Here is a 19,954-nt window from a genome sequence, read left to right on the forward strand (position 1 = left end):
TCATAAAATTTATACTCTTTGTAGAGATATACATACTTTGCACACAGAGAAAATACAGATATACATACTTAGTTTGTCACTTAAAAGTAACAAGTGGTGACAAAATTTTGAAGAAAGAACAAAGAGGACTATCATACTTTTCGCAAAATCTAATATATATTTTAAGCTTTACATTAAATTTAGAGAAAATGATTAAAATATAAAAAATAGGAAAATTGTTCAAATATTGAAAGTATAATTTGGAGATTCTAAACTCTAAATCCCAAAAAATAAAATATTAAATCTTGACTTTAAAAATATTAGTAACCATCAAATCTAGTAAATGACCTATTTTTAGTTAGATATGTAGTTTTCTAAATATGAGATTGCAATTATATATCTTTCATTTTTCATAATGATAAGTTCATAGGGCTTTGACAAAAAAAAAAAAAAAAAAAAAGACATGAGCGTTCAAATATGACTAACATTTGGTTTTTGATAAAAAAAAAATTACAAAATTTAATTTGAAAGTAAAATTTTAGTTTTGCAGTTTTCTCTTAATTTGGTTTGACAATTAATGTCGTATTATGTATTATTATTTTTTTAAGTTGAAAAAGTCGTAAAATGTCTAATGTTTGTCATATTGTAATGTTATTTCGAAAAGCTTATAATACATTTTCATTTGATATGCTTCTGATTCCATTTCAAATTTCTTACACCTAATAGTCATTTCACATTTTCTTGTTGTGAAATAATAGTCAACTAATGAGCCCAACAAATAACTTGAGACTAATCTGAGCCCATTTGAAACCTAAACCAACTAAACCGAAAGAAAAAAAGTAAACCGAAATTTGACCGAACGCCGGCTCCTCCATCTCTCTCGCTGACCACGCTCCTATCCGATAAATCCATTCTCCTCCATTTCTCTATCCCTCTGACGATGGCTGCTCAAAGCTCAAAGCTCAAAGCTCAAAGCTCAAAGCTCAAAGCTCAAAGCTCAAAGCTTGTTTTCTCCTCCACCAACGGCCAACCGCTAATTTCACTACCAGACCCGATCGTTTAAGTTTCGCCCCAGGTAAACTGCTCGAGTATAACCTCAATCAGAGACATTAGATTTCTTCTTCTCGATTTGGCTACGATGATGCCCATTACTCAATTTTATGATTGCTGTCAAAAAGTTATGAGCTTGATTGCTTTTAGTCGTCGTACTCGACATTAGCTTTTGTTTGTTAGAAATGCTTCTTCTTGGGTTGGAACTTGAATTGCTTCCCGCCTCCCTGACCCTGGCTGAATTGGTAGGGAACGTGAATGAATTTACCTTACATTGTGATAAAAAGTATTAGATAGTTCGATCATTTTTTTTACCTGTATACCCAGTTCTCTAGGTGTCTCTGTGTGCTTAGAATCATTTGTTGAGCTCTCTTCTAGTTCTTTTGGGACTGATAGTGTCGCCACAAGTGGCTAATTCGCTTAAAAATGGTGCAGTCTTTTGTAGTTAGAAGCGTTGATGGGAATAGCTCTGAAACACCGGCTTCTCTAAGCTATACAGCTGAGGTTTCAAAACCTATCGTTGAGAAAACATCAAACCGTATTCCACTGTGGATGAAACTGCTACCAATGAAGAGATTATCACAGAGCCAGTAGAGGAACATGTTGCCACACAACCAATAAGCGCAGCAAAAGATCCACGACTTCTGTTCTAGCATCCCTAATGGTACTGTGTGACACTCGAAGTTAAGTTCATATCGTAGCATTTCTGAGTTGCCTGTTAAAGTGTGTTTTATTTTGAACTTTTAAATTTTGTTTTCCCCATTTTCATGTCATATGGGAGAGTATTTATTGTTTGGGTCTTGATTCTGCTTCATAAATGACACTTTCTCAGGTGGTCTCGTTAGGAGTGGAGGCCTTCTGGGGTTTGTGTTTTACAAGTTTAACAACTGGTGTCCTCTATGGTGGTGGCCTTCTATCCCTTTAGTACATTGAGCTAAAAGATTTGGTGACAGGGAAAAGTCTAGTTTAGCTTCTTATATATTAGGGACAAGCAGGTAAGCTACATTTACTGTCTACAGGAACAATAAGCAGGTAATCACTACTTTCAATCAGTAATTCAAAAAATGGAGATCTTCTCTCTTTTGATAACTCTGGTGTGTTGGGTTCCTTGTGTAATTTTATACTTTTTACGAGTTGCTAACTATTCTTGTTTGTGACTCTGTTCTTTCCAGTGTCATAATCTAAAATTTTGTTACTTGTGACATGCTATTCTTGTTTTTTTCTTAAGCTCTATTCACTATTCAGGAGGTTAAACCAAAGGGCTAATCTGGTTGGTCAACTTTCCAGCTTGTGAATACAGCATTTCAAATCAAACAACTCCATATATAAGAAACTTTATCAAAAAAAAGTAAAAGTTGAATTTAGAGTAAAAAACAAGAAAGTAATTCGAGTTAAAAGCAAAGCTGAGTTTTATCAAAGGAAGGTTTACAAAGCAAATTTTTGATTAGCAAGTTGCTTGCGCGCTGAGTTTGTTCCAATAGCTGTAATTTACCTAGATTAGTATTATGAGTTTAAAAAAGCACATAGCACACGGTATAAGTTCTAACATTTTACATCATACCACTAATGTAAATGAAAAAAAAAAACTTCAGTCTGAAGGACTTTATAAAAATAGAAACCTTATGAGCCGACCTGCTGATTATTTTTTCTATATATACCGTAAGCATTCACCACATACAATACAATAACAACATTAAAGTTTTTGTTTTCAAAGTCCCTCTAATAAGTCTCTGATCTAATAAGCCTTTCTTATAATTCTCTAAAATGTCGACTGGTGACAGTGCGACCTCACCACCTAAAAAATTGAGTGAACATGAGAAGAAGCAGATGCTTAAAGAGCTCCAGAAGCAGGCCTATGAGGCATTACTTTGTGCCTTTGGCGTGGAAAACAAGGTACATTTTGAAATTATGGTATTGAGAATTTAAATATTTTTATTGATTCGTAGCTAATTGTTAATTCTCTGACAATTTGTTTTCTTAAAATGTTTTTAGGTGATCGATGATGATGTGAAGAAACTATTGAACATCGAAGAGGAGTCTCCAGAGGAAAAGAGGAAGATAGCGTATGAAGCAATGGTGCTTGCAACCACATTCAATTATTCCTCGCTAGAATTCCGCGATGATGTGTTAGCTAGGTTGAGGAATCAACTTCATATAACCGATAGCTTCCACAGAGAATGCCAGATTCGTGTCAACAACAACAGTTTACTCGTCCAATTTACTGGAGAAGCATCCGGCTCGAACAACGTAGGCGAAACAAGCAGGTGGAGTATCAGTTATGTCAAAGGCAATATCTTACGTCTTAAGAGGACAAAAAAGTAACTTTAGTTTTATCTAAGTAGTAATTAAATACCGTATTTCATCGTCGTCTCTGATCTCTGCGACCGCACATACACCATCGTCGCTGTTGATAAATAAATTATGAGATCCTATTTCTTTTCTTTTTTTTTTTCTTCTTCATAAATAAAAGATGAGATCCTATGTCCAAAGATATTATTTTCATTTTATCAATATATATGTGAATATTATTTCTTATAATTTAACATTGTTTCACTTCGTAACGTTTGTTACTTTCTAATTTCTATTATATATGATCCATTTTTTACCCAGAAAAAATATCTAAATTTTGCAAATGAAAGATACTTTCAGAACCAAAAAAACAGAAATGGAAAATTGGTAGAAGAAAAATGAAACGTGTTAAAGGACAAAAAGGAAGTATCTCTGCTTCTTTCGTGAGCTCAATGTCCTAACCCAATAATTCTTCTATATCTTAAAATGATCAAAGGAAACAAGTGTAAACGAAAAAGATGACCTTCGTCTATCATAACCATTGTTTGAGGAAGAAGCAAACTAATCAAATTCTGAACTAAAACATTACAGGCCCAAAGCCCAAATCACAAACGAGTCAGGCCCAGTTTCTGGTATCGCGTTTCACGCTTACATGCGATTCATACAACAAAACAACAACATCCGGCAATAACTAATAGAGAAGAATTTGTGATATCCTTAGCTTCCTTCCTTTGCTATGAAAATCGTTCCAGATGGATAGTAGTTTCCGATCCACCTTAACTTTAACAGTTCGTTTACCTAATTCTCAAACTGATTTTGTTTTCTTCTAAATACTAGAAAAGCAATGAAAAAGTAGAAAAGGCCACATCTTTTACAAGTCAAAAATTATTAAATGTGTGTAGAAGATAATTTAACACGTCTTTCTTAACGGAGAAATACTCAGCAGATTGTCAAAAAAACTTTTATTCTGGTATGGAAGAAAATACTATACCACTTCTACGTCCTTAACATTCCTTTTTTGGGTATAGTGTAATACTAGTAGTAGACTATTTCTCTGTCTTTACTTGTCCCGGTTTACAATGTGCCCCACTTTCTCAAAATAAAAGAAAGATGTAAATTCGCAACAATATAGTTAGAAAAAAAGAAAGAAGAAGACGGTCGTTATCAGTTCACGGACATTGGTAAAACATGCGCTTTAATCACGCGCTTTCACATCTAATTTAATTAAACATCATTTATAAAAAAATAAACATTATGCATCATCATCTGCAAAAGAATGTTAAATTTATGGTTAATAGCCAATAGAAATCAAATTTCAAAAAGAATAAAAATGAAGTGTAGTAAAACTAAAAAAGGTAAAAGTACCTGGGACGGCCAAAGGCACCAGCTCCATTCTCCTTCCCGTTCGTCAATTCCAATTCGCCCACACTCTCTGCCGTCCACTCGCTTCGTCCCCTGCTTTTACCAAAAGTTCCACCAATCAGCACGCAATATCTCGTTCACGTGTCACGATGGCGCGTTGCTTGTAAAATGTATTTTAATAGTAACAAAAAAAAAGCAGCCGGCTGGTATGGACTGTGTCTTGGTGTTTCTTGATTTCGCCGGAAGGAAGCAGAGAGCATTGGTCTGGAAGTTGTAGGTGGTAAGTGAGTTTCAGAAGATGAATTTTGGTTGAGAAATGTGAGGGAATTAAGGCAGCCAAGGATTGATATCCCACATGAGAGAGAGAGCTTTGATTTGAATGAAGAAGAAGCTGCTGCTTTCTCTCTCTCTCTGTCTCTCTTTGGAATTTGTGTCCTCTATTGTTTTGGGCCTTTTGGCATGGAGAGGTTGATTAGACAGACTTTGGGTGGAAACAAAAGGCTGGTTTGGTTGGTGAATGTTCCAACGTGTGGATCCAACATTTCAAAATAGAAAAACTCCATAATAAACTTTTTCAAAGTAAAATGTGAATTTAGAGCAAAAACAAGAAATTCCAGTCAAGCGAAGATGAGTTTTATCAAGGAAAGGTTTCCACAGCAAAAATTTGATTAGCGAGTTGCTTGCGCCTGTGTATGTTCCAAGAGCTGATTCACTAACTTGTAAGTCCGTCCTGATAAGCCTTTGGTGTGGTTTATCAACTGCTCATGCCTGCAAAAAGCGGAAACAAGATTAGATTGTAGAAATTTCAAAATCAAGGACTAGGATAAGAATGATGTTGTAGATTCTTCTTACACGTTGGGCTGAGTAGGCTCCATGATTACAGTTCCTGACTCGGAATCAATCTTGGCATCAAGCTTTGAGGTGCGGATTAGGTTCACAATCCATCTCTCGGCCTCCTCATAGTTCAGGTTCAATTTTTCAGCAAGCACCCTTGTCAAAATAGACTCGATATAAGTTCAAAGTTAAACCACAAGACCGCAACAATTTCTCTTAGCTTAAATAGCTGGATATGGCATAAAATTTTGATGTGTGGAGAAAGACAAGGAAGAAATAGAAAAAGTTCCAAAAAAACTGAGCAATCCTGAGAGCAGAGTTATGTGGAAACATATACAACCAAAAAGGAGAACTTACCCCATGTCAATCCTTTGATGAATTTTGCAGTAGGTTTCAAAGATAAATAAGCGGGCATTTTCAAGAAATTCATCTCTAAGTGGTACTGTTGAAAAGTTTCCATCCTCAACTCGTTTGCCAAGGAATGGATCATTCACAATGACCTACATCATGTTAAGATGTCAGAGTGTTGATTGTACAGTTCTGCACCAACAAAATATCTATCTATACATATGAGATGAGTTACCTCTTCACACTCTTTCATCTTCTTTTGAGCCCCATCAAAGTCATAATTGACAAACACACATGCCAGGAACTCGATAATAGGATCTTTGTAGGAGTAGTGCTCTTGCTGAATGACCTTAATGAATTCTTTCAATTGAGGTCTTCTCCTTTTGTTGACAATGAAAGCAGTTGCCAAGTAACGCAGCAAGTGTGGAGCACTAGTTTGTATGGCATTCAGATACCTGAAAAAGTAAATCAAATTAGTATGCAGTACTGCAGCATGGAAACAAAGTGAATTTTTTTCCAGCAAATGGCCATACACAAAGCAGAATCCTAAGAAGAGGTCTAGATAAAAAGAAAGACTCTCCAACTAGTGAGAGCTAATCATTTCTTAGCACATCAGGACTAACTTACACTATAAACATTGTTTCACACACAAACACCACCTATGCATAACTTCATCGCATCTAGATCATTCTTATCTTAAAACGTAAGGAAATAGACGGAGATGAAAGGTATAAAGAAGAGATGCAGATAACAGAGAGGTTGAAGCTTACTTGTCTTGGTTAAAAAGATCAATGATCTGTGTCCTTCCATTATCATGGTTAAAAAAGATATAGAGGCCCCAATGCATCAACCAAATCCTGTTCTGCACCTGGTTTAAAGGGGATGAAAAACTCTGAAAAACCAAATGGTAGTTAGCATATATACTCACATCTATATTGATCTCAAAGGTCGCAAGCTAGAAGAAGTTTTAAATGCTAACCTTTGAGTCAATAATCTCTTTAAGACGGTTGAGCTCTTCAAGAGCTATATCCCAGTTTTGCATCAATATTTCAGATGCGAGCTTTCCCCACAAGGCACTCAAACTTCTCTCAAGGTTAGAGCACAGGGTCCTGTACTGGTAGAGATAATCAGCAGCACCAGAATAGTTCCCACATTCAAACTGAAACTTGGCGTACTGATACAAAGCCTCAATCTGGTCTGGACCAATCTGATAAGATAACATGCCATATTAAGATTTGTGTTCCTCAATACCAAACAAATACAAATCTGGATAACATTTTACAAAATTAAACAACTTTATCATCCAAATCACAACCTGATAGCGTTCCTTGAGCATCTGGAGATTGTACTGCTTGTCAGCTCTTAGCTCCTGCACAGCGGTAGGGTTCAAAAGAAAAGACACGAGTGGAGCAGCAGCCTCCTCCAAAGATTTGAGCCTAGCCACAACCTCTGCTCTTCTCTCCACCATATCTATCACCACAAATTTCAACATTCATCATCAAACAAACAAACCAAGTACAGAAAAACGCAAATTCACAGACATTTCCGAAGAGGAATACTCAAAAATACCTTGAGGAGCGTCTTCAGTGTGGTAGAGGCTCTTGTGGATATCCATGGCGTAATCAACCATGTTCGTCTGGTTCAAAAGCTCGATCTTAAACTTCAGGATCTGCTCATCAGGGTAAAGCTGACGCTCTTGAAGGAACTCGAGTATAGGAAACACCAAGTGTCTGTCCAGGTTAGGTGCTACTCGTGGCGTCAGGTCATAGTTCTCTTTGATTTCCTCCATCGTCGCAAATCTCTCAATCTCCGCCGCTTCCCAGTGGCAAAATCTTCTTTAGACGGCAGAGATGGGAGTTTCAGAGACGATGAGGTAAAAATCTTGTATATTGAAATTAGGGTTTTCTCGAACAAGAGCTTTAAATATTTATAAATTCGCCCCTTTACTTCTTATATATATTTGTTTTACTCCCACAACTTAACCTAGCCGTCGTTATCTGATCGACCGGTACCGGAGGGGTTAAGAAAAAATAATAAAAAAAGGAAATTAAATGATTTTTGTGGAGGGGCGCACGGTAAGAAGCTTTATTCGAATGGCGTATGTTAGTAGTCTGGACTCCTTCCCGTACCGCCTGTGTCCACTAACTTGCGCATGTTCGTCTTTAACCTTTCGCCTCTTCCTCTATCATACTGGATTAGGGTTCTTCCTCGAGACGTACTCTTTTTCTTTCTCGTGACGAATGTTTCCGTCTAGCAGCTTTTAAGGGCTAGACTCTCAGAAATTTTGACGCCGTGTCATTCTCTTCTGTCTCTCATGGATCCTTCAAGACGACCACCGAAGGACTCTCCTTACGCGAATCTCTTCGATCTCGAGGTCTGTTTGGTCTCAAAATTTTTGTGATTCCCTTGAAATTGTAAAATTATGCTGTGTGGTTTGTACTTGTTGGATGATGATCATGTGACTGTGATGAATGTAGTTTTGGTGATTGAAAATCTTGCAATTCTATAGCTTGTCCTTGTTTCTTTAGTGGGTTTTTGTTTTACTGTTAAAATTCAGTGTGGGTTTTGTGGCTAAATTCTTCAATCTTACAGCCGTTGATGAAGTTCAGAATTCCGAAACCTGAAGATGAAGTTGATTATTATGGGAGTAGTAGCCAGGATGAAAGTAGAAGCACTCAAGGTACAATTTTTTTATTGGTTTTATGGAATTACGTTTGCCATCAACTGTGACAGTTTTGAGTGACGTTTATCTGTGTCTGTCTATATGGTCAAAGGTGGGGTAGTGGCAAACTACAGCAATGGGTCTAAATCGAGAATGAATGTGAACTCCAAGAAGAGAAAGCGGTGGACAGAAGCTGATGATGCAGAGGATGATGATGACCTCTACAATCAACATGTTACTGAGGAGCACTACCGATCAATGCTTGGGGAGCATGTACAAAAATTCAAAACTAGGTCCAAGGAGTCTCAAGGGAATCCTCCACATCTGATGGGTGTTCCGGTGCTAAAGAGCAATGTGGGCAGTTACAGAGGTAGGAAACCAGGGAATGATCACTATGGGAGATTCTATGACATGGACAGCTCTCCAAATTTTGCAGCTGATGTGATCCCACATAGGCGAGAAAGCTACCATGATCGTGATATTACCTCCAAGTATGTTGATCATATGTTTTTCATGTTCCATGGAGAGCGTGTAACCCTGTGTAATCCGCTTAGATAACTAACGGTGTTGGGTTTCCTAGATTGACACATTGAATTTTGCATCATTTGCAGAATAGCATATGAACCTTCGTATTTGGACATTGGTGATGGTGTCATCTACAAAATCCCCCCAAGCTATGACAAGCTGGTGGCATCATTAAACTTACCAAGCTTTTCAGATATTCATGTGGAAGAATTCTACTTGAAAGGAGCTCTGGATCTGAGATCATTAGCAGAACTGATGGCTAGTGATAAAAGGTCTGGAGTAAGAAGCCGTAATGGAATGGGTGAGCCTCGACCTCAATATGAATCTCTTCAAGCTAGAATGAAGGCCCTGTCACCTTCAAACTCTACCCTAAATTTTAGCCTCAAGGTGTCAGAAGCTGCAATGAATTCTGCCATTCCAGAAGGATCTGCTGGAAGTACTGCACGGACAATTCTGTCTGAGGGTGGTGTTTTACAGGTCCATTACGTGAAGGTTCTGGAGAAGGGGGATACATACGAGGTTTGGATACTGTGGCAGTATTTTATTAATAATAATTTTGAATCCTTCATGGCTCTAGCAACATTATCTTTTTGTTCCGACATTGTTTTATGTATCCTTTCTTCAGATTGTTAGACGAAGTCTACCGAAGAAGCTGAAAGCGAAGAATGATCCTGCAGTCATTGAGAAAACAGAAAGGGATAAAATTAGAAAAGCCTGGATCAATATAGTCAGAAGAGATATAGCAAAACACCATAGAATTTTTACTACTTTTCATCGAAAACTATCAATTGATGCCAAGAGGTTTGCAGATGGTTGCCAAAGAGAGGTAATTAAAATTGACTCTCATATTAGTCTTTATTATATTTCCTTTTCTAGACAGATATTCTCTTTCATTTCATTTTAGAGTAGATCTCTCATTTGATTACTTTGAGTTCACAGGTGCGAATGAAGGTGGGTAGATCATACAAAATCCCAAGGACTGCACCGATTCGCACTAGGAAGATATCCAGAGACATGCTGCTATTCTGGAAGCGACATGACAAGCAGATGGTACAATTTCTGTTCTCCGTTTGACTTTGTAGTACACTTTCAGCCTGCCAACTAGATCGGGTTACAGATTCTGCTGCCAATTTTTTTTAATTATACATGCTTTTTTGCACGGGTTTATTTGCCTTTTCTCGTAGAATAAGGACTTGAACAATAATCACAACTCTATAAACTTGGCTATAGAAATGGATGAAGTTATGTTGTAGACTTGGAATTTGTTAATATCATTCTTCAGCTGGTACTCTTTTGAACGGTGCACTTGAAATAATTTGACGATGTTGACAGGCAGAAGAGAGGAAAAAGCAAGAAAAGGAAGCTGCAGAGGCTTTTAAACGTGAACAGGAGCTTCGAGAGGCAAAAAGGCAGCAACAAAGGCTCAATTTTCTTATTAAACAGACTGAGCTTTACAGTCACTTCATGCAAAACAAGACCGATTCAAATCCTTCCGAAGCCTTACCAATAGGTGATGAAAATCCAATTGACGAAGTGCTCCCAGAAACTTCAGCGGCAGGACCTTCTGAGGTGGAGGATCCTGAAGAGGCTGAACTGAAGGAAAAGGTCCTGAGAGCTGCCCAAGATGCGGTGTCTAAGCAGAAGCAAATAACTGATGCATTTGACACTGAATATATGAAGCTACGCCAAACTTCTGAAATGGAAGGTCCTTTAAATGATATATCAGTTTCTGGCTCGAGCAATATAGATTTGCATAACCCGTGAGTTTGTGTTCTTGTCTCCATCCTTTGTCTTTACGATTTTAGTCTATCAAGCCAATTAAATCTCTCTACTTGCAGATCTACAATGCCTGTTACATCAACAGTTCAGACTCCAGAGTTATTTAAAGGAACCCTTAAAGAATACCAAATGAAAGGCCTTCAGTGGCTAGTCAATTGTTATGAGCAGGTTCACTCAATCTCTATTTACATTTGTTATTTTGTTGTGTGGGACTTAGTGGAGGAAATTCTTCCCCTCAGAAATCCTCTTTCAGAATGGGTCTGTACTAAGATTATTGTTTGATATACTCCAGGGTTTGAATGGCATACTTGCTGATGAAATGGGCTTGGGTAAGACTATTCAAGCTATGGCTTTCTTGGCACATTTGGCTGAGGTAAATAGGGTTGTTGGACCTTTATATTTGTTGATTTGGTTATGTTAAACTCATCAGTTCTCTCACACAGGAAAAGAACATTTGGGGTCCATTTCTGGTTGTTGCCCCTGCCTCTGTTCTTAACAATTGGGCTGATGAAATCAGTCGTTTCTGTCCTGATTTGAAAACTCTTCCATATTGGGGAGGATTACAAGAACGAACAATTTTAAGAAAGAATATCAATCCCAAGCGAATGTACCGAAGGTAACGGCTATGTGATATGTACTGCCAGTTTTGCACCATCCTTGTCTAATTAATTGTACATGTTATCGCTCGAGAGGAAACCATGTCTATTGTTAGAACTTACGTTATTTAATTGATGGTTCTCTCAAAGGCTGCGCGATCAATGAATCTTCTTTGCGCTTTTCTAAAGGTTCTCTGTTGACTCCCCTCTTATTTTTTTCCAGGGATGCTGGCTTTCATATTTTGATTACTAGCTATCAGCTATTAGTCACCGATGAAAAGTATTTTCGCCGGGTGAAGTGGCAATATATGGTGCTAGATGAGGCCCAAGCAATCAAGAGTTCCGCCAGGTTCGTACTTTTCTCTTGAGTCAGTTGAATTCCCAGTGTTTGATGGTGCCATGCATGAGAATGTTACTTTTTGTGAATTTCCTTGTAGATCACTTGAAATGCTAAATTCTCATGCAAGTCCCATTTCTTTTTTTTTGACAGTATAAGATGGAAAACCCTTCTTAGTTTTAACTGTCGGAACCGATTGCTTCTGACTGGTACTCCAATTCAGAACAACATGGCAGAGTTATGGGCCCTGCTGCATTTCATCATGCCAATGTTGTTTGACAACCATGATCAATTTAATGAGTGGTTCTCAAAAGGGTTAGTACTATTTTTCTGCTTTAATTGCCATGTAAAAGTATGTGGTCAATAATCTAGGAAATTGTTTCTGATACATGATCCATATTGATTAACAGAATTGAGAATCATGCTGAACACGGAGGCACTTTAAATGAGCACCAGCTTAACAGACTGGTGAGATTTCATTTTCTGATTGCAGCAATATTGTGGCAACACTTCAAGTTCTTTTAGTTTCTGTCTGCTTCTGTCTTTTAGTTTGCTAGCCTCCTTGATTAGGGTCTCGCAATACTTTCCTTTTTCACTGCATGATTCCGTCTTGAGACTTTTAGAAAACAACATTGATTTTTATATAACTACATTCATGTATATGCATATGTCATGAACGAGATGCTCCAAAGTTAATCAACAATGGTCACTCCTAGTGCTGGGGTTTTCGTTTTTGTTTTGTTTCTGACAGCCAATCTTCCGCCTCTTCCTTCGGTTAGAAGGATTTGTTAATTCCAGTTAGCCATTCCTGGTTCTCCAGGAATTCTTCATATTTCTACTGCATATGCATCTTCTTATGAGTTAAAGTTGTTTAGTCACTCACATTTTGTTTCTTTTCCCAAACAGCATGCGATCTTAAAACCGTTCATGCTTCGACGGGTAAAAAAGGATGTGGTTTCTGAGCTAACTACAAAGACGGAAGTTACAGTACACTGCAAGCTCAGTTCGCGACAACAAGCTTTTTATCAGGCTATTAAGAACAAAATTTCTCTGGCTGAGTTGTTTGATAGCAACCGCGGACAATTTACTGATAAGAAAGTACTGAATTTAATGAATATTGTCATTCAACTTAGGAAGGTAAGCTCTCTTGTCTAGTCGGGTTTACTTCCCTGCTTTCTTCTAACGTCTTGTCCTGTTTTCTCGTATATTATACAACATGAAGGTGTATCTACCTCTCAAACAACATATATGACAAGACATCCAGCGTTTCTGGTGTCAGGTTTGACAAGACTATGGCTTATGCTAGTACATGTTTGTGTTTCTGATTCCAGGTTTGCAACCATCCAGAGTTGTTCGAAAGGAATGAAGGGAGCTCGTATCTCTACTTTGGAGTGACTTCCAACTCTCTTTTCCCCCATCCCTTTGGTGAGCTAGAGGATGTACATTATTCTGGTGGTCAAAATCCGATAATATACAAGGTGCAATTCAATATAGTAAACAAAAAGGTGTTCAAGTAGAGATATCCTCTAGTCTTTCACTGAATCCTGCCTTTGGGTTCGATCTTTTGATTCTCTTACAGATGCCTAAACTACTACACCAAGAGGTCCTCCAAAATTCTGAAACATTTTGTTCTTCCGTTGGGCGTGGCATCTCAAGAGAATCCTTTCTGAAGCATTTTAATATATATTCACCTGAGTATATTCTTAGGTCAATATTCCCATCTGATAGTGGGGTAGATCAAATGGTTAGTGAAAGTGGAGCATTTGGCTTTTCACGCTTGATGGATCTATCACCGGTAGAAGTTGGATATCTGGCGCTGTGTTCTGTTGCAGAAAGGCTATTATTCTCTATACTGAGATGGGAGCGGCAATTTTTGGATGAATTAGTGAACTCTCTTATGGAATCCAAGGATGATGATCTTAGTGACAATAACATCGAGAGAGTTAAAACCAAAGCTGTCACAAGAATGTTACTGATGCCATCAAAAGTTGAAACGAATTTTCAGAAAAGGAGACTAAGCACAGGGCCTACCCGTCCTTCATTTGAAGCGCTAGTGATCTCTCATCAGGATAGGCTTCTTTCAAATATCAAACTCCTGCATTCTGCATATACTTATATCCCAAAAGCCAGAGCTCCACCGGTATGATTTCTTTGAATTGTTAAGTTGTTGACTAATAACCTGGATAGTTCCGTACCAAGTCTTCTCAACCATGCTCTATTTGAACTTGCATGTGTCAGGTAAGCATTCATTGCTCGGACAGAAATTCTGCATACAGAGTTACAGAAGAATTACATCAACCATGGCTCAAGAGACTATTAATCGGTTTTGCACGTACATCAGAAGCTAACGGACCCAGGATGCCGAACAGTTTTCCACATCCTTTAATCCAAGAGATTGATTCAGAACTTCCACTTGTGCAGCCTGCGCTTCAACTGACACACAGAATATTTGGTTCTTGCCCTCCAATGCAAAGTTTTGACCCAGCAAAGTTGCTCACGGTAGTTTCTTTTCTGTTGCAACTTCCTTTTAAATTTACTTGCTCTAATATGAGCTCGTGTTTCTAATCACAAATGTGGATTGTAGGACTCTGGGAAGCTGCAGACACTTGATATATTATTGAAGCGGCTTCGAGCTGGAAATCACAGGGTGCTCCTGTTTGCACAAATGACAAAGATGCTGAACATTCTCGAGGTAGTATCTAGACACAAGTCTTTGACCTCACTGTACAAATGAATTTGTAACTTTTACATGTAACAAGCATCCCTATCTACACCTTTGCTATACATTTATTTTATTTTATGTTTATGCAGGATTACATGAACTATAGAAAGTACAAGTACCTCAGGCTTGATGGATCCTCCACCATCATGGATCGCCGAGATATGGTTAGGGATTTTCAGCATAGGTAGGATTTAACTTTCTCAAGCCTTTTTTTTTACGTTCCTATGAGGCTTTCTGTGCACAAGTGTAAACCATACATGGTTGCAGGAGCGATATTTTTGTATTCTTGCTGAGCACGAGAGCTGGAGGACTTGGTATCAACTTGACGGCTGCAGACACTGTCATTTTCTATGAAAGTGATTGGAATCCCACCTTGGATTTACAAGCTATGGACAGAGCTCATCGTCTTGGACAGACAAAAGATGTCAGTGATTATTCTCTGCTTTTATTCTTCTAATCGCATTCATTTCCCAAAAAAAAACTGTGCATTGACAACCAATTTCTTTGTTGCTTCTTTATATAACCAAAGCTTTATACAAGTGAACAAGCATCTGCCAATGGGATTTTTTCCTGATCTCTTTTTCTGAAATGAAATCCTCTTAATAGGTTACTGTTTATCGGCTCATCTGTAAGGAGACGGTGGAAGAGAAAATTTTGCACAGGGCAAGTCAGAAAAATACAGTTCAACAGCTTGTTATGACTGGAGGGCATGTTCAGGGTGAGGATTTTCTTGGAGCTGCGGATGTGGTATCGCTGCTGATGGATGATGCAGAGGCAGCACAACTGGAGCAGAAATTCAGAGAACTACCATTACAGGTGGGGACGACATGCTTCTTACATTTAATATTAACGAACTTAAAATTCTGCCACTCATAACTTCTTTACGTCATCCAGGTAAAGGACAGGCAGAAGAAAAAGACGAAACGTATCAGAATAGATGCTGAAGGAGATGCAACTTTGGAAGAGTTAGAAGATGCTGAACGACAGGATAACGGACAGGAACCTTTGGAAGAACCGGAAAAGCCAAAATCCAGTAATAAAAAGGTATATATGCTACAAACTCACTCTTTCTTTTACCTTTCTCATTACCAAAAGTCTGTATCCATTTCGTTCGTTTCATGATTTAATGCACTATACAAGGCCTAGCTGCAAATAAAACATGAGTTGGTCTACTTATGGAGCTTGCCATGGTGCTAAGTTGATAACTTCTGGCTTGAGTATAGATACTAAAAGCATATGGTTATGTGTGGTGATTTGCAGAGGAGAGCTGCTTCAACTCCGAAATCTAGAGCTCCTCAGAAAGCAAAGGAAGAAGCAAATGGTGAAGATACTCCTCAAAGGACAAAAAGGGTAAAGAGACAAACAAAGAGCATAAACGAGAGTCTTGAACCTGTCTTATCTGCCTCTGTTACAGAAACAAATAAAGGATTCGATCCAAGTAGCTCCGCCAACTAATCTGAAGATGATTAGAGCTTCAATAGATATGTTAACTTCAGGCAGGTTTTAGCAAAATGGTTCCTAGTTTTTGAGCCAAGTGTACAGATTTAACGTACATCGGTCTTGAGTAGAATTTAATGGTACATATATGAATAAATATTATTAATGTCGATTTAACGATAATCGTCAATCATTCATCACCATCTTATTTAGTGGATGCTATAGCTATATTAATTTTAGTACGATATGAAGATTTTTTAACAGTCTATCTGGATTTCTATATATGTCGTTATTTGTGATTTATCTTTATTTTTTGATTGATACAGATTTCATTGTTTCTAAAATCATCGTCAGGTCTTTTCGAAGCGTGATGATTTACTAGCTCCGTATAATATTGATAGCCTGATCACTTATCCACTCAATATCAGTTTGAACAAGGAGATAATAAATTCCCAATCATCATCATTATTACATAAGATTTTGATATATATGACCACTAAGAAATGAATTAATGTTTTGAGTTTCAACATTTAGGGTAAGGAATACCACAAGCCGCTAGAAGTTTGTGAGCATTTTTAGGGATGACATAGTGACCAAACGCTGGAGTCTTTATGTAACCACAAAGACAAGACTGCTGCTCTTTCAGCATCTCGCAACAATATGCCGGTGGCTGACTTCCTTTGAGTATCGCCGGTAGGCATGACATGAGGTCTGTCACGATGCATGCCGCTTTCTCCTCTATACCCCAACCTCCAACCACAGATGCTCTGGTTGGAGCCAGAGATGTCATGACGATCATAACAAATGCCATGAACAATAATTTCGTGAACTTCATGCCTATTAGTTTTCCTCTCTAATTGTATTTATTTATAAAAATATTTTGAGATTTGGTTTTTAAGTACGATATAACGATCACGTACTGTATAGTCATTTTAAATGGTGCTGATAAATTGTTTTACAAGTCTAGAATAATTAGAAAAGAATTGAAAATATTTATTAGGAACAGATCAAATGATATACTATACGTGTATGGATTTTTTACCATAATAGTATACTTGCAAATTTGATATGAAAGTCAGACTTGCAGACATTCAAAGATTTAAAAATATGAATAAGAAGATTTGGTATTGATAAAGAAAATGGAAATTTTGAATTCTATACAAATCTGCAAATTAGAAGAAAAAAGAAATGTACGTATCCAATGAAATTTAAAAAGTTTACTGATATTCAAGATATGCAACTTATGATAATGAGGCTTGTTGTGAATATGATATGTATTGTAAAAAGAGAAATAAAAGATGCAGCATATGAATAGGATCAGCTTAAACTTTATTTTTCATTAAAAAGACTAAAAAACTAAAAAAATAGTCTATACATATACTAATTTATATGTCTATATCTAAAATAATTTAACTTTAGAACCATATGACATAATAAACCTCAATCATCATCATTATATCTTATAAATATTTGAATTTTTAACAAGTACGATTAGGAATACCACAAGACTTTAAAACTCTGCAAATATCTTTGTGGTAGTCAGGACTTAATAAAACACATTGTGGCTCTTTCATTGTCTTGCAACAATCTGCTGCTGGCTGTTTATTTGCAAACAACGCCACCCAGCATGTGGAGAACACTCTATGACACTGTAACCTTTCTTCATCCGAGATTGGTTTTGCTATGGTCGGAACTAGAGATGACAAGATAACCGTCACGAATACGAATAAGAAGAACACTAATGATGTCAACTTCATGTTTCGAAACCCTAACGACCACTTCTCCAATTTCAATTCCTTCAAAGAATATTTGAGATTTTGAGTTTTGGGTTTTGAGGGATGGTAAATATATGGGGTTTCAACGAATAATAAGAAACAAGTGCGAGTTTTAGGCAGTGTATCGTTATTATTTCATAATGTTGACTATAATTTAATACGATCATTATCATCAACGTGATTTGGAATGTTTTTGTTATTCATACCATATTGACAAGTATCTATGCATATTTAGATTCCGACACATATTAGCAACTTCTTAGAAAATAATAAAAGTATTTAGAAATCACTGGAAACATTTAATTCCAATTATAGAAAACAATCGAAGACCTGGAATCTTTGGAAAAAACTATTTATGTTTTTCGGTCACATCCGCATAGAGTCACGGATTCGGAACTGCCTTAAACATGGAAAAAGACTTGAAATTGAAAAAGCATACCAAGTGATAATAAACCAATGAGGCAATGACTAAAACTTGAAATTGATTCCATACTTGTACGTATAATCTCCCAATTCATGTGTTACTTGGCAGGAGCGATTGGCTAACCTTGATATGCTTTTCACACATATAATAAACCATATGACATAATGAAACCTCAATCATCACTAACTACTGTATCTTTTAAATATTTGGATTTTTAACAAAGGAAGAGGAACACCACAAGTTGTTATTGCTTTGCGAACATTTTGACGGTTAAAAGCATGAAAAAACGGAGGATATAAATAAAAACAAAGACATTGTGATTTTTTCAACGTTTCGCAACAATTAATGTGCCGATGGCTGTTCTCTCGCGTTTCCTCCACCCGCCATGATTGATATGGTCGGAGCTAGAGATGACAGAATAACAGTCATGAATGCGATGAACATTAATGATGTGAACTTCATATTTTGAGTTTTGAGAAGTTTCTAAACATCAATAAAGAGAGATATACTTTGTTGAATTCATCCTTTGAATAGTTTTAGTTTCTCTTTAAGCGTATTATAAATAAATGGGATTTAAGAGAATCGTAAGGAAACAAGTGTTTGGGGGGGAGGAATTAATTATTTCATTATTGACTATAATTGGATATTGCATATTTTATATCAACGCGTTGTGTATTGTTTTTAAAATATCTGCAGCATAATTTGGATTTTGATTCTAATAATTTACTCATAAACTTTAAAGATATTGCCTACCAAAAAAAAACTTTAAAGATATTTGATTTTAAATAACTTTTAATATACAAAGATTATACGTGTCTTTTAGTTTTGAATAATAGTTGATTTTTGATTAAATATTGAAAAAAAGGAGAATAATATATGTAAGGATATCTTTGTAATTATTCGGGAAGAGAGGTTTATGATTTGAGCGGAAGCCTCCACAGCTGCCTGCCTAGAGAGGAAAATCATGGAGGATCATCATCATCTTCCCGAGAATTTGAAACCCTTCTTTCACAGAGCCACTGAAGCTCAGGTTCGTGAACTTTTATTCTCTACTCATTATTCGAACACCATTAGCACATATCCATTGATTCAAAATTAGGTTTTTTTTTTCCCGCTGAATCTTTTTAATCACATTGAATGGTAATGATGCGATTAATCTCTCTCAATTCATGTTTTATTTGGCAGGAGCGATTGGCTAGGCTTGAAGCTGCTCTTGCGTCGACTAAGACAGGTTTTTTCCCTTTTTTTTTTTAAACAAGAATTGTTTCCAATAATCTCTGAATTCTGGAACAAGTGATTGAGTGATATTTATTCTTTGTTATCAGACATTCCGGATTCTAAACTTGTGGAGGAAAACAAACAGATTCAGTCAAAGCTCGAAGAAGCTAACGCCACTGTGAAGCAAGAACAGACTAAGGTAATCCTCTTTCTCTTCACATTGTTTCATTACCTTAGTTTCATCATATGTGTTGGTTTTTGGAGTGTTTGACTATGGATTTCTACTACTACTAGGTGAAGGAGTTGACCATTGAAAACGCCAAGCAAAAGTACCGTATATTGCATCTTGTGCGGGCGCTAAGGGAAGCAGATGCGAAGCTTGAGAAACTCTCTAAATGATTTCATTCTTCTTGTGATTCCTTTTCTTTAACATCCTTACTAAAGAAAAGTTTTCCTACTTTAACTGACTAAGATATCATAATGGATTGATTGTTTACTCTTATCTCGTTGTGTGTGTGTGTGTGTGTGTGTGTGTGTGTGTGTCATAAGCAAATCTGCAGTTTGTAGCTAAGCAATGTCTATACATGTGATCCCCAGGAAGAGTAGATTACAGTTTA

The 19,954-nt window shown here is 37.0% G+C and overlaps 5 protein-coding genes across 7 annotated transcripts; 3 read left to right on the forward strand and 2 right to left on the reverse strand.

Moving 5' to 3' along the window:
* Window positions 1–870: 870 nt before the first annotated feature.
* LOC9312476 lies at window positions 871–3,470 on the forward strand. Of its 3 annotated transcripts, none has more exons than XM_021025660.1 (4): window positions 871–1,054; window positions 1,465–1,712; window positions 1,862–2,922; window positions 3,022–3,470. In XM_021025660.1, the coding sequence occupies exons 3-4, from the start codon at window positions 2,794–2,796 to the stop codon at window positions 3,349–3,351; spliced, it is 459 nt and encodes a 152-aa protein (XP_020881319.1). In that variant the 5' UTR covers window positions 871–1,054; window positions 1,465–1,712; window positions 1,862–2,793; the 3' UTR covers window positions 3,352–3,470. The 3 variants fall into 3 exon arrangements, with proteins under 3 accessions (XP_020881319.1, XP_002876408.1, XP_020881318.1); XM_021025659.1 differs by having other exon boundaries at window positions 872–1,054; window positions 1,465–1,693; XM_002876362.2 differs by having other exon boundaries at window positions 1,465–2,922.
* Window positions 3,471–5,190: 1,720 nt separating this feature from the next.
* Window positions 5,191–7,872, reverse strand: LOC9312478 (eukaryotic translation initiation factor 3 subunit E). The gene is made up of 8 exons (XM_002878098.2): window positions 7,432–7,872; window positions 7,178–7,332; window positions 6,842–7,069; window positions 6,633–6,754; window positions 6,098–6,317; window positions 5,872–6,014; window positions 5,533–5,670; window positions 5,191–5,448 (listed from the first exon to the last, which is right to left on the reverse strand). Exons 1-8 carry the CDS (start codon window positions 7,649–7,651, stop codon window positions 5,349–5,351), a joined length of 1,326 nt encoding a protein of 441 aa, XP_002878144.1. The 5' UTR covers window positions 7,652–7,872; the 3' UTR covers window positions 5,191–5,348.
* LOC9314213 (DNA helicase INO80) lies at window positions 7,824–16,132 on the forward strand. Its single transcript, XM_002876364.2, has 23 exons — window positions 7,824–8,236; window positions 8,455–8,542; window positions 8,637–9,015; window positions 9,136–9,568; window positions 9,675–9,875; window positions 9,989–10,099; window positions 10,382–10,809; window positions 10,888–10,996; window positions 11,121–11,201; window positions 11,272–11,444; window positions 11,648–11,773; window positions 11,915–12,076; window positions 12,172–12,229; window positions 12,668–12,898; window positions 13,093–13,239; window positions 13,341–13,901; window positions 14,000–14,260; window positions 14,346–14,453; window positions 14,573–14,667; window positions 14,751–14,907; window positions 15,090–15,299; window positions 15,378–15,527; window positions 15,744–16,132. Exons 1-23 carry the CDS (start codon window positions 8,177–8,179, stop codon window positions 15,936–15,938), a joined length of 4,524 nt encoding a protein of 1,507 aa, XP_002876410.1. The 5' UTR covers window positions 7,824–8,176; the 3' UTR covers window positions 15,939–16,132.
* A 182-nt stretch (window positions 16,133–16,314) lies between these two features.
* Window positions 16,315–16,876, reverse strand: LOC9312479 (non-specific lipid-transfer protein 2). The gene has a single exon (XM_002878099.2). The coding sequence runs from the start codon at window positions 16,753–16,755 to the stop codon at window positions 16,444–16,446; it is 312 nt and encodes a 103-aa protein (XP_002878145.1). The 5' UTR covers window positions 16,756–16,876; the 3' UTR covers window positions 16,315–16,443.
* A 2,133-nt stretch (window positions 16,877–19,009) lies between these two features.
* On the forward strand, window positions 19,010–19,900 carry LOC9314214. The gene is made up of 4 exons (XM_021025868.1): window positions 19,010–19,149; window positions 19,305–19,350; window positions 19,445–19,536; window positions 19,632–19,900. The coding sequence occupies exons 1-4, from the start codon at window positions 19,084–19,086 to the stop codon at window positions 19,734–19,736; spliced, it is 309 nt and encodes a 102-aa protein (XP_020881527.1). The 5' UTR covers window positions 19,010–19,083; the 3' UTR covers window positions 19,737–19,900.
* The last annotated feature ends 54 nt before the right edge of the window (window positions 19,901–19,954 follow it).

The sequence above is a fragment of the Arabidopsis lyrata genome (assembly GCF_000004255.2).
Source record: "Arabidopsis lyrata subsp. lyrata unplaced genomic scaffold ARALYscaffold_5, whole genome shotgun sequence".
NCBI classification, from domain to species: domain Eukaryota; kingdom Viridiplantae; phylum Streptophyta; class Magnoliopsida; order Brassicales; family Brassicaceae; genus Arabidopsis; species Arabidopsis lyrata.